Below are 14851 nucleotides of genomic sequence, written 5' to 3'. Positions count from 1 at the left end.
ACATCATCCAGTTTTGCAGTTCGCTGATATCACTTAATTGGGGGGAAAGCAATGGACATGCACACATATGAAGCAGATGTGTCATTTGAACAAAACAAAAGACAAGCAATTTAAATAATCGTTGTTATTTCAACCATACAAGCTCAGTACAAGTAACAGAGTGAAATGCACGGAATTATACGCCCAATATTCTTGCTTGATTTTTATACTTCAGGCATTGCTGTGGAGCTGCCAAGTTAACCAATATGATGCAAATGTTGATATGTAGCATACCGTTTCAGTCCATCTTGTAACAATTTTAAATGGATACAAACTAACTGGACCTTCTCACAGAGAAGAAACATTTATTTTTTCATTAAAAATTCATTCATGTTATGGGACAAAGTTCACATTGTAGCCTAATGACTATTTACAGTATATCACAACGTTTGTAGTAGTGGAGGTCAGTGGTAAGCAACATTTTATACAGATAGCATTCTGACAGCCTTTTAATGGTTTTGAGTTCTTGAAAAGTGCAATGAAATCTCCTTATAGTCTTTATAAAAGTTCATATGACATTTTATGTTCATTACTGATGTGTGTGCTGGTATATTATATTGGTATTCTTGTAATAAGAATGTGACATATACAATAGATCCATCCATGTCAATAGATCCAATCTCCTACAATCCACTTTGGCACCGTGTTTCCATTTTGTCCAAACCCTAAACAGGACATCATGTTTCTGCTAGGCTGATGTTCCATTTTGGAGCATCACAGATGACCTCAAAGTTCGAAGAATAACACAATCCCTATAGAACGATAAGTATTTCTCCTCTTATCGTGTCAGCTGTCAGTAAAACCAACCGTGTGTTTGCACAGCTCCCAGAATTCCTTCACCTGTGAGTTCAGTTTATCAACGTGTATTTCAGTTCAACCCTTCAGAAGTCCCAACCTTTTAGGCTATTAGAAGTCCTAAATTCCCCTTACCTCTGTGACTTTTCTGTGTTATTAGCCACTCTGGCTGAGTTTGTGTTTGTGTCCGTCAGATGCATTTCTCCTGTAAGTTCAGTGTCTCGTCTGTAAATGTCACATGTAGAGTCTTGTCTTTTCGGTCCAATTGCACCCTGTTCAGACGTGAAGGGTCAACTGTCCCCTCTGACCTCATTGATATCCTGGGGCCCTTTTTGGGATCCTTTTGCATCCCCTTACCCGCTGGTGTCTGTTGGTCCTGGAGCAGGGAGCGCTCCACAGCAGGGAGGCTAGGTCTTCCCTCTCCCCCTGTCCCTGTAAACTCCCCCAACCCCCCTTTAGTCCCCTCCGGAAGGTAAAGAAATGTCTGCGAGGTGCTGATGACGTCCTTCAACTCGCGGGACACTAGTGACGGGGAGTCCAGGGACACGATGGACGAATTCCGATCACCTTCACCTCCACAGCAGAATTGACCGCTGACCCCTGAGGCCCGCCCCTGGCTGCCCAAGCGGCAGAACAGATACTTGATCTTCTCCACCAGCTTCAGTAGGACGGTCTTCCTCAGCAGGATGTAGATCCAGGGGTCAAGGATGGGGTTGACGGAGGCAATGCGGATGGCGTGGAGATCTGGGTTCTTCTCTATGGGAGTTGAACGGGCGTCAAATTCAATCCTGGACAGCTGGTTTACAAAAATCCGCAGCTGAGGGAGGAAGGAAGGGAGATGGACAGGGTTGAAGGGTTATTGGTTGTTCTGTGTATTTATGAGGAGGATGTACATTGGAAGCTTCAATAGGTGTGTTCAATAGGACCTGGATAAGAACATCTGCTAAATGACTAAAATGTACAAAATGATAGAATTCCTATTGAATCCTGTTGAACTACTTTAATTAAATCCAATTGAAGTAGCGTTCAAGCCCGCTTTCTTCTTCAAACATGAATAACATTAATCTAAACCTAGCAGTTCTAATATACATACCGGACATACAGAACAAACTATCATGATTGAAAAACTTCTAACCTATTTGACTATGCTGTTGTAATGTTGGCATAAGATGATCATGTGCATTAGAGTGTACTAGGAGCAATAGTATCAGCCTAACAGGCAGTGGCACGGAAGCCTGGGCAAAGAACCAATGAAAACACAACCCCACTCCCCATGTTAATCATCAATCATATGAACGTCTCTGGCCATTGGCTCTCCCCTGGGTCCAATCATCATTTCTGACTCACAATGTCAAAACAAGTGAAGTAAAGTAACTAGCCTATATGATAAGGTTGTTACTGGTAAATATAGTAGGAGGGAGAACTCTAAGGACACTGATTATTGAACTACAGGGAAAGGGGGATACCTAGTCAGTTGTACAACTGAATGCATTCAATCGTAATGTGTCTTCCACATTTAATCCAATTCCTCTGAATCAGAGAGGTGCGAGGGGCTGCCTTAATCGATATCCACGTCGTCGGCGCCCAGGGAGCAGTTGTTATTCGGGGTTAACTGCCTTGCTCGAGGGCAGAACGGCACATTTTTCCACCTTGCTGGCTCAGGGATTCAAACCAGCAACCTTTCTGTTACAGGTCCAACACTCTTAACCGTTAGTCTACATGCCGTCCTTACAGGGTCTCGTTCAGCTAGTCTTTTCATTTTTGTTTGGTGGAGTTTTTGAAGCTTGCAGGATGTACTGTAGTGGCTCGGTTCTTAGCTCTCAATCAGCGCATGGGGACAGCATATAGAACACAATAATATCTAATTATAGACCAACGGGTCTTCTTCAGACCTTAAGCCCTCAGTTTTATTTTCCAGGGGAGGGTTTTTGAAGCTTGCGGGATGTAATGTACTGTCTCTAGTGGATCTGTCCTTACATATAACTCTCAAATGCTGCATGGGGATGGTTTATAGAACACAATATATCATTGGTCCTCTTCAGAACTTTTGCCCTCAGTACCCTGTAATTTGTTTTTTCATTTTCTTTGTGGAGTGTTTTTGAAGCGTGTAGGATGTACAGTCTCTAGTGATTCTGTCCTCTTGTAACTATCATGCAGTGCATGGGGACAGGATGGCTTATAGTATTCTTTGCACTGTAAAACCATAAAACGTGACACGTTTATAACGTAAACGTCAGTGTTTAAAACTTAAACATTAGGCATTTAGATTTGCCAATAAGTGTTGTCATCTTAAACACAGGTGTTTAAAATGCAAGATTAAACATGATAGTCAGCTTTTTCCTGTCAGTTTACAATCAGGAGAACACCTACTGTATATCTCCTAAGTGTTCAGATTTGAGAAACTAGTGTTTACTTTCCCATCGTCCTGTTTAGAGTGCATTTAGTCATTACAAAGTGACGTGACTTTCCATAACTTTTTTTCAGATCAGTGTAAGGAATGTCCGTCACCATACCTACATTTCAGCACTTAACAGGACATTTGACACAAGACATCTTTTCAATCGAGTGGTGTTGTTGTGACTCAACTATGTTGAATTCATTTCCGTTAACTCAAAAAAGACGTGGGAGGGGCCTCATTATCATATTTCTCAGCATGCTTTGTTGCCGTTTGATTTTTAGAATAGTTTGTTTTAATATATATGTTTCCTCGTGTACATTCATCCTAAACACTCAGATCCTAAACATTTGGTTTTACAGTATGTACAGAGGACAGAGTTGGGTGGAAATGGTTGACACTGGCCGAGCAGTACTCAGACAGACGGATCCCATCAGAAACAGGTGGATGGTGTTACGTTCCCACAAGACAAAATTTCACTCACAACAAAGGGAACTAACAAGGAAAATCCCTGACAACCAAACCAGGGGTTCAAAAGTGGTTCTGAAGGACATCCATGGGGGTCTCCACTGAAAGTTGAAGAACTAGGAAAATGTACCCTAAAATATTCCCACCATGGATGCACACTAAATTTGACCATCGAATGGAAAACAAAAAGAAAACCCCAGACCAACTCCAAAACATCACCTGGGTCAGCACAGGTGAAACATCCCTCCCCCCCCCCCCCCCCCCAGCAACAAGATGGACAAGCTAGCACAGGTGCAACACATACCCACCAACAAGGCGACACCACCAATCGATGAGCTAATGAAATCTGGATATTTCCATTTCTCAAGGTACACACAAACACACACACACAAAACATGAATTAGCCTGTCTTCCTTATCTGTGTGCTAAATCACAAATACTTGTTATTCATGCTATCAAATTAGATATGAATCTAAAATATTATTAATCCAAGGGCTTTTCTTTAAGGTTTTGTTATCGTTATAGTTTTGTTACGGGTGACTTTTGTATCTAAAGATGAAAGCAAAAATGATCAATAGATCAATTATATTTATTTGTTCTTATTTTTCTCAAAGTAAGGACATGTTTCTAATGGCAAGAGCGCCAGAAGTTGACATTAGAGTTAACATAGTAACAACACCTCAGCAGACAAGCGTCTGAACAATAACAGTGCAATAACACGTTAATCAATTACACACGAATTATAATCAAGCCTATCAATATCTTTCATTCGATTAGGAGCTAATTTACTACATATTAAACCATTTTCTTTCATGCGCATTTTGGGCATGTTCCCCTCCAATTAAGAATGCGTATGCTGACGCATAAAGTTGTCACAAATGACACCACACCAGAACGTTATCCATTCCTGCGCACACACAACGAGAGACACAAAAGAGAGACCAACATGTTGCGAAACTTTTAAAAAATCTGTCAAACTATTGCAAAACTTATTATGCAAGATGTCAACTTACCACCAACGGTATGGAGCAGATGAGAACAACCACGGAGGTAGCGATGAGCAGAATGACCATCTGGATCTCTGCGCCGGCCAAGCGTTGGAAGCTCCGTCTGCGCCTCAGGTCCGCTATGCGTCCTCCCTGGTCCGTGCCCAGCGATGTTCTACGGATGAACCGCTTGTGCATCATAATCAGCGCCCCGCATACCAGCACGTTGCATATCACCGTGGCCAGGATAAGAAAGGAGCTCACCCCGGCGTACATGTAGGAGAAGGCGGCGTGCGTGGAGTCATTAGTCCGCCAGTCGATGAAGCACCAGGTCCCTGGGAACTGTTTATTCACTTTCCCCAGCCCCATGGCAGGCAGCGCGCAGAACAGCGCGTTGGAGATGTAGATTCCCGCAAGCGTCAACGCCGCAATTTTTTGGTCCACGTAATGGTTGTAGAAATACGCATGGTTTATAGCCAGGTATCTCTCTATGGACATGGCACAGATAATGCTGAGGCCGACTAGAAAGAAGAAGAGAAGGATGAAGCTGGAGTACTGACACAGTGACTCTCCACCCGGCCACTTCCCTTGCACATAGGTGGCGATGGTGACGGGGCTGGCCAGTAGCGTGCCCAAAAGGTCGGTCACTGCAAGCCCGCACACCAGGGTGTAAAAGGTGGTTTCCTTCTGTTCCTTCCGAGACTTTCGGAGCACCACGATGGCGATGACGTTCCCCACCACTCCGAATATAAACATAATCACCGGGATAGTAGGCTCCCGGGGCCCACTTGTCATCGTGCCGTTATTTATACCCGACATTATTCTGTAACTGTATATGTGGAACGAAATAATCAGTTCTTCATCAGTGTTCTCTCCCAAACCGTTGGCATGTAGACGATACAGTTACCCTTTCGTTGGTGCGTGCTCTCCAAGTTGCTCAATAACGTGCAAATCCACCCAATTTCCATCATCTTATCTAAACGCTACGCACTCGAATAACCACTCTAACGAATGTCTCCGTGTCTCAGTGTACACTTTCGTCTCTTCTGTTAGTCGCTAACTTTAGGTTTTTGACTATCCGAAGTGTTTTTGTCTCAGGCGTTCTGCACACCGCGCTGCAGTGTTCAACATGTTCAACTCCTCCTCTGTCGTCGCTCCTTTCACTTGTAAGTTTGAAGCAGAGGCTCTGCACTATAGAAGGTGGAGCAGCTTTAAAGACGTCCTCCAGCGAATGTTTCACTTTTACTGTTGAAAAGCGATATCCCAACAGTGGAGGCTCCTCAGAGTAGGAAGGGGAGGACCATCCTCCTCAGTGAAATTTCATAAAAAATAAAAATAGTGAAACACTAAAAAAGTTAGCCTTTTTCATCAAGTAATTGATTAAAACACACTATTTTGCAATGAAGCTCTTTAGTAACTTCAACAGCACTCTCTGGGGGTAGCACCATGATGTAGGCGGAGAACAGCTAGCTTCTGTCCTCCTCTGTGTACATCGACTTCAATACAAAACCAAGGAGGCTCGTAGGCCTCACCCCCTTCCATAGACCTACATGGTAATTATGACCACTTCCCGGGGATGACCTCCAACCAATCAAAGCTTTTGCAGTATGAACTGACATGGTGTCCATCCAATCATAAGATTAGAATCAGAGAATGAACCTAGTGTGTTATATTGGGGTTGTGCCGCAGAGCATTATGGGGGGGTTATGTGTTGAGAAGCTTGGTGAGTTGATGACATTGTTGGATAGAGATTGAAAAGTGATAGTTGAGCATTTTTGGGGATATTATTCAATTCAAATTAGTTTGTTCAAAATACAGGAGACGGAGGAGGTAGATTATAAATAGTTTTCTTGGTTTTATAACTTTATTTTTGTGTCCAGTTGGTGCAATTTATTTCAATTTGCCTTGCTAACTTCAGTAGCAAGTAGCAGTAGCTAGCTAGCTACCAGCTCGAGCAGCTAGCTTCCAGCCATTTTCGCCACCAACCCTACTGAAAATGTTGTTGACTTTTTGTTGAAGAACCCCTTTCATTCTCTGGGTTACTCGGAAAAGGTGCAAATTAAAACCGAGGGTCGACCTCTGTCTGAGATCAGTTTCATGAAGAAGGATGAAAATGTGAGTGGGCTTTCAATACCAATTGGTATCAAAAGTATAGCTGTTTAACAGGGAGCCTTTCATCAAGCTGCCTGTATTGCTGGCCTTGCCTGCTTTTTGGAAAGAAAGAGCATTGGGCGAAAGGGGGGTTACAGGGACCTGAAGAACATCCAGCGTTCAGCTAAACTGCAAGACAAAAGCAGGGGGCATATAAATGCCCACATCAGATACAAGCTTCTGGGGAAAAGCTGCATCGATCATGACGAAGGTCTGCATATTGAAACTGTGCAACACAACGAGAAAGTAAGAAGAAACAGGGATGTTATTAAGCGGTTTATCAACACCACTGTTTTGTACATAATGTTGCTGCTACTGTCTCTTATGACCGAAAAGAGCTTCTGGACATCAGAACTTGGATTACTCACCTCAAATTGGACGAGGAGTTCTTCTTCAATGAGTCGGACGTGAGGGATATACTACAGACACACGACCAGTGATCCCCGTGATTCGCTGGAAAAGGAAACGTAGGTTTCGTGGAAAGAGATCTGGATGCCTTGTGAGGATCAGGGGACGAGTGGCTAATCTGCCCTTGCCTTCCATTCTGCTAGCTAAAACAATAGCTGGTGCACAATATCTAAGGAAGTCTCAAGGTTTTGCTCTCCTGAGGTAGAGTATCTCATGATAAGCTGTAGACCACACTATCTACCTAGAGAGTTTTCATCTGTATTATTCGTAGCTGTCTACATACCACCACAGACCGAGGCTGGCACTAGAACCGCACTCGATGAGCTCTATTCTGCCATAAGCAAACAGGAAAACGCTCATCTAGGCGGCGCTCCTAGTGGCCGGGGTCTTTAATGCAGGGAAACTTAAATCAGTTTTACCTAATTTCTATCAGCATGTTAAATGTGCAACCAGAGGGGAAAAAATTATAGACCACCTTTACTCCACACACAGAGACGCGTACAAAGCTCTCCCTCGCCCTCCATTTGTCAAATCTGACCATAACTCTATCCTCCTGATTCCCGATTACAAGCAAAAAATTAAAGCAAGAAGCACCAGTGACTCGGTCTATAAAAAAGTGGTCAGATGAAGCAGATGCTAAACTACAGGACTGTTTTGCTAGCACAGACTGGATTATGTTCCGGGATTCTTCCGATGGCATTGAGGAGTACACCACATCAGTCACTGGCTTTATCAATAAGTGCATTGAGGACGTCGAACCCACAGTGACTGTACGTACATACCCCAACCAGAAGCCATGGATTACAGGCAACATTTGCACTGAGATAAAGGGTAGAGCTGCCGCTTTCAAGGAGTGGGACTCCAACTCGGAAGCTTATGAGAAATCCCGCTATGCCCTCCTAAGAACCATCAAACAGGCAAAGCATCAATACAGGACTAAGATCGAATCGTACTACACTGACGATCGTTGTATGTGGCAGGGCTTGCAAACTATTACAGACTACAAAGGGAAGCACAGCCGAGAGCTGCCCAGTGGCACAAGCCTACCAGACAAGCTAAATAACTTCTATGCTCACTTCGAGGCAAGTAACACTGAAACATGTATGAGAGCATCAGCTTTTCCGGACGACTGTGTGATCACGCTCTCCGCAGCCGATATGAGTAAGACCATTAAACAGGTCAACATTCACAAGGCCACTGGGCCAGACGGATTACCAGGACGTGTACTCCGAGCATGCACTGACCAACTGCCAAGTGTCTTCACTGACATTTTCAACCTCTCCCTGTCTGAGTCTATAATATCAACATGTTTCAAGCAGACCACCATAGTCCCTGTGCCCAAGAACACTAAGGTAACCCGCCTAAATGACTACCGACCGTAGCACTCACGTCTGTAGCCATGAAAAGCTTTGAAAGGCTGGTCATGGCTCACATCAACACCATTATCCCAGAAACCCTAGACCCACTCCAATTTGATTAACGCACCAAAAGATCCACAGATGATGCAATCTCTAACACCTATGTGAGAATGCTATTTAGTGACTACAGCTCAGCGTTCAACACCATAGTGCCCTCAAAGCTCATCACTAAGCTAAGGACCCTGGGACTAAACACCTCCCTCTGCAACTGGATCCTGGACTTCCTGACGGGCCGCCCCCAGGTGGTAAGGGTAGGTAACAACACATTCGCCACACTGATCCTCAACACGGGGGCCCCTCAGGGGTGCGTGCTCAGTCCCCTCCTGTACTCCTGACGGGTTGCATCACTGCCTGGTATGGCAACTGCTCGGCCTCCGACCGCAAGGCACTACAAAGGGTAGTGCGTACGGCCCAGTACATCACCGGGGCCAAGCTTCCTGCCATCCAGGACCTCTATACCAGGTGGTGCCAGAGGAAGGCCCTAAAAATTGTCAAAGACTCCAGCCACCCTAGTCATAGACTGTTCTCTCTGATACCGCTGCTGCTCTAATTATTTGTTATTCTTATTTCTTACTTTTTGGGGGGGAGTTTCTTAAAACTGCATGGTTGATTAAGGGCTTGTAAGTAAGCATTTCACTGTAATGTCTACAGCTGTTGTATTCGGCGCATGTGACAAATAAAATGTGATTTGATTTGATTTGTGTTTTTGGGCATGTAAGAATTTTCTTTTAGAGGACATGAAGAGAGGGAAAGTTCCCGATAACAAGGGCAACTACAAGGAGCTTGCAGTGGTAATTGCACGTTACGACGCTTTACTTGTTGAACATATGGAACTTTCGACTGTCTTTTCTGGGAGGTCGAAATCAATTCAGAATGATTTGATATCTTCCATCGTATCATCCATTAAAAGTTCGATTAAAGTGAGAGGTTGACGCAGCAAATGTTTTTTCCTGCTTGCTCAAGTAGGGGTTTTCACTTTCCTCCAGTATTTATTTAGCAAAGATGATAACAAATAATATCTCCGGACAGACACAAGCAAAAACTCATGACATAAATGTTGCAGCAGCCTAGGCTAAACCTAAACATTAGAGATCTGACATGCTGTATGGAATGAAAACAAGACGATTTTTCAGTCTGATCAACTGTAGGCTACTAATAAGAGCAGCTGCATACAGCTATGTGCCCTGTCCATTTGGTCAGGGTAAACTAATTGGTCACATTATGTATTTATAGTCCATTTGTGTTTCAGGAGAAAATGTGATTGTAATCAAATTTGGTTTATATTCAACATTTGGCTGGCTAGGCTGCCTATACATTTTCAATCCAAAATGATTAATTGGAATGAATCAATCAACATAATAGTAATGACAGGTGTGAGTACATGTTTTATAAAGCCTACAGTTGCATAGGTGTGCACGATGCAAATATGCAAGCTGTGAGTTCTATTTTCTATCAGTTGTCGTCTGTGTCTGGGTGGAGGAAATCCCCCTACTAATCTAGTCTAAATATAATCAAGTATAAGGTTGCTGCAGTGTGACAGAGTTTTCACCCAGGGCAAGGTTTTTTTGCAGGAGTTTTTTTAAAACCAGTTGAATTGATTCTGAAAAACTCGCCCCATCATAGCCCTTATGAAACCTTTTACAACTAATGAACCACTGTCATACCTTATAGTGTCCAGAGTTTTCTTGGTTAGGTTAACAGATAAGGAAAAACTCTGGGACCTATGGTGGCACCAGTCTGCTTGCTGTTGTCGGTTATCGTCAGGTATGTGGATGATCAGGGCTTTATTCAGGAACATTTCTTGTGCTACTTTGATGTGTCAAGTGGGCGAGACGCGCAGACTGTGTTTGACTTTGTGAATTTTGAGATGTCTGAGTTTAAACTTCATGGAGGAACTTGTTGTTCAAACCTACGATGGCACAGCTGTAATGGAATGTATCTGCTATTTGTATTTACAGCTAAGTCCCCTCCTGTTCCCTGATTAAGAGGTGATGACTACTCCACTCCACTACCATTGTCAACTCTCCTGATATCAAGTTTCAGGTAAGACCCAAATGCAGACTGTGTTGAAATAACAATGTTTATTACAGCAACAGGGGCAGGCAAACGACAGGTCAAGGGAGGCAGGGGTCGATAATCTAGAGTAGTGGGGCAAAGGTACCGGACGGCAGGCAAGCTCAGGGTCAGGTCAGGCAGAGGTCGGTAATCCAGAGTAGGGGCAAAGGTACAGGACGGCAGGTAGGGTCAGGGGCAGGCAGAGTGGTCAGGCAGGCGGACTCAGACCCAGGATAGGCTCAAAACCAGGAGGGCGAGAAAAAGAGAGACTGGGAAAAAGCAGGAGCGGAGACAAAACTCTTGTTGACTTGACAAACAAGACGAACTGGCAACAGACAAATAGAGAATACAGGTATAAGTACCCAGGGGATAATGGGGAAGATGGGTGACACCTGTAGGGGGGTGGAGACAAGCACAAGGATAGGTGAAACAGATCAGGGCGTGACACCTGACATGAACTGAAGCCACGTCTCATGTGCCCACTCATCCACTGGCACATTGAATGTTTCCTCATCAAACACTGTGAGTACTCCTGTCAATTGCATCTCATTACTGTATGTTGATTCAGTCACATACACAAACACAATCACATTATTACACATCAATGATTTTACTCCTTGCATGGACTAACTCATTCTTGGCTCTTTTGTCTAACTGTGTATTGTGTTGTGTTATTGTTTTTTGTCTTCCCAGTCAAATCCTGTCCTGCACTGAAGTCAAGCCTCTGAACACCTCATTTCATGCCTCATACCATCATTTAATCACTGTTTTGATCCCTTTCTAACACTGTGTAAGTAGCCCTCTCATTCCCATTCCTCATAAGTGTCTTTATTAAATGTTCTAGGTTAAAATAATGAGTCCATGACGATTTTTGAAACACACTGTCGTCTCTGTGCGTTCTACGCCTATACCGTAGGTCTCCCATCCTCCTCAATTTTTCAAGTCACCAGCTTCCACTGTATCCCAAGTACAAATGCAGTAAAGTACTGTACACACTTTTTCTCTTAGCTAAATAGTGTTTGTAGACAACTGCTAACTTCAAAGAGTGGGGCATTCAGGGAGTTGGTCTGATGGGAATCCTTGATGCCATTGGCCTCCCCCTTGCTTGAGGAACAATAGAGGATAGCCCCCTCCCACACTTGTGCTATGACAGGACTTATCTGAACCACGTATTAAGCTGTGCTTTTTGTTAAGTAAATCAGGTGTTAAATGAGGTGAAAATGAGACTGGAGTGCTACTTTAAAATGGTTATTGTTCAGCTTATTCACATTGGGCAGGAGTACGACCCGAGGTAAGCGTGCACATAAATGGAACATCATTTACTTTTTATGCGTATTCTGATCTTGAACTAACTTAAGCATGAGAATAGCGTGCTATTCACCTGCTATTCGTTTTGGGTGGAGAGCAAATAAATGAAGGTGTACGGAGGTGTGTCTACAAATTTACAGCGACACTGTATTCTGACCTTGAACTAATTCCCAAATAATTCCACCACCTTTATGCTAAGAAAAACAATGACTAACGTCTAGCGAACCTACTGGTTCCAAGTGGAAAAAGCATCAACTTTATTATAAAAAATAAAAATAACACCACTCTCCATGTACTGTAATTGATAACTTGATAAGAGCTATTAATAAGAGCTAGGTAAATGAGTAATCCATTTGGATAAGGGAATTGTAAATATAAATGACACTTGTTTTAGATATACACTCAGTGGCCAGTTTATTAGGGACACCCTTCTAGTACCGGGTCAGACCCCCCTTTGTCTCCAGAATAGCCTGAACTCTTTGGGTCATGGACATGTTGCTCATTTGGTATCAGTGGACCTAACGTGTGCACATCACATCACGGACAAACTGAATTGGTCCACCCACACAGACAGCGTTGTGAAGAAGGCGCAGCAGCGCCTCTTCAACCTCAGGAGGCTGAAGAAATTCGGCTTGTCACCAAAAGCACTCACAAACTTCTACAGATGCACAATCGAGAGCATCCTGTCGGGCTGTATCACCGCCTGGTACGGCAACTGCACCGCCCTCAACCGCAAGGCTCTCCAGAGGGTAGTGTGGTCTGCACAACGCATCACTGGGGGCAAACTACCTGCCCTCCAGGACACCTACACCACCCGGTGTCACAGGAAGGCCATAAAGATCATCAAGGACAACAACCACCCGAGCCACTGCCTGTTCACCCCGCTATCATCCAGAAGGTGAGGTCAGTACAGGTGCATCAAAGCAGGGACCGAGAGACTGAAAAACAGCTTCTATCTCAAGACCATCAGACTGTTAAACAGCCATCACTAACATTGAGTGGCTGCTGCCAACATACTGACTCAACTCCAACCCACTTTAATAATGGAAATTGATGGAAATTGATCAAAAATGTATCACTAGCCACTTTAAACAATGCCACTTAATATAATGTATATGTATATACTGTACTCTATATCATCTACTGCATCTTGCCATCTTTATGTAATACATGTATCACTAGCCACTTTAAACTATGCCACTTTTATGTTTACATAACCTACATTACTCATCTCATATGTATATACTGTACTCGATACCATCTACTGCATCTTGCCTATGCCGTTCTGTACCATCACTCATTCATATATCTTTATGTACATATTCTTTATCCCTTTACACTTGTGTGTATAAGGTAGTAGTTGTGGAATTGTTAGGTTAGATTCCTCGTTGGTTATTACTGCATTGTCAGAACTAGAAGCACAAGCATTTCGCTACACTCGCATTAACATCTGCTAACCATGTGTATGTGACAAATAAAATTTGATTTGATTTGCCAGGCTAACGCTCCCCACACCATTACACCTCCGCCACCAGCCAATGTTTTTCCACTCCTCAGTTGTCCAGTGTTGGTGATCACGTGCCCACTGGAGCCGCTTGATGTTGTTTTTAGCTGATAGGGGTGGGACCCGGTGTGGTCGTCTGTTGCAATATAGCCCATCCGTGACAAGGACAGATTAGTTGTGCCTTTCAGATTAGATGCCGTTCTGCACACCACAGTTGTACTGTGCCGTTATTTGCCTGTTTGTGGCCTGCCTATTAGCTTGCACAATTTTTGCCATTCTCCTTCGACCTCTCATCAGCGAGCTGTTTTCACCAACAGGACTGCCACTGACTGGATTTTTTTTGTTCTTGGTAAACCCAAGACACATTTGTGCGTGAAAAGCCCAAGAGGCCGGACGTTTCTGAGGGTCTAGAACCGGCGCGGCTGGCACCGACAATCATACCACGTTTAACGTCACTTAGGTCACTTGTTTTGCTCATTCGAATGTTCAATCGAACAGTAACTAAATGCATTGATGCCTGTTTGCCTGCTTTATATAGCAAGCAACGGCCACCTGACTCACTATCTTTAGGAGCGAACCATTTTCGTGAACGGGGTGGCCACTGGGTGTATTTTATCTTATAATCGCTGGAGAAAAATGTGAAACCAGACATAAGGCAGCAAACTAAAGCATATCAACATATCATCTTTCCCACAGTAAAGTTTATGAAATGCTGTACCTTTATGCAGAATTTGTCCTAATTATAGGCTACCCAAACTTTCTGTTTCCTATTTCTATCATGTTAAATATTAGCAACTATCAGTATCGACTGTCAGCAGGTCTAATGACACATATTCAACTGCTAATTTGAAAAAAAAATTGCCTCCAACACTCTACACAGCCAATTGGATACAGTCTATCACAGCGCCATCCGTTTTGTCACCAAAGCCCCATATACTACCCACCACTGCGACCTGTATGCTCTCGTTGGCTGGCCCTCGCTTCATATTCGTCGCCAAACCCACTGGCTCCAGGTTGTCTATAAGTCTTTGCTAGGTAAAGCCCCGCCTTATCTAAGCTCACTGGTCACCATAGCAGCACCCACTCGTAGCACACGTTCCAGCACCTATATTTCACTGGTCACCCCCAAAGCCAATTACTCCTTCGGCCACCTTTCCTTACAGTTCTCTGCTGCCAATGACTGGAACAAACTGCAAAAATCACTGAAGCTGGAGACTCATATCTCCCTCACTAGCTTTAAGCACCAGCTGTCAGAGCATCTCACAGATCACTGTGCCTGTATATAGCCCATCTGTGAATAGCTCATCCAACTACCTCATACTGT

General features: G+C 43.7%; 1 protein-coding gene across 1 annotated transcript; it reads right to left on the bottom strand.

Annotated features, from left to right (window-relative positions):
* Positions 1-327: 327 nt before the first annotated feature.
* On the bottom strand, positions 328-5831 carry LOC120021825 (prostaglandin E2 receptor EP4 subtype-like). The gene is made up of 2 exons (XM_038965676.1): positions 4711-5831; positions 328-1651 (listed from the first exon to the last, which is right to left on the bottom strand). The coding sequence occupies exons 1-2, from the start codon at positions 5500-5502 to the stop codon at positions 1025-1027; spliced, it is 1419 nt and encodes a 472-aa protein (XP_038821604.1). The 5' UTR covers positions 5503-5831; the 3' UTR covers positions 328-1024.
* Between the last annotated feature and the right edge of the window lie 9020 nt (positions 5832-14851).

The sequence above is a fragment of the Salvelinus namaycush genome, chromosome 26, assembly GCF_016432855.1.
Source record: "Salvelinus namaycush isolate Seneca chromosome 26, SaNama_1.0, whole genome shotgun sequence".
Lineage (NCBI taxonomy): Eukaryota > Metazoa > Chordata > Actinopteri > Salmoniformes > Salmonidae > Salvelinus > Salvelinus namaycush.
Note: the sequence above shows the minus strand (reverse complement) of the source record. Positions and strands in the feature narration are given on the sequence as shown.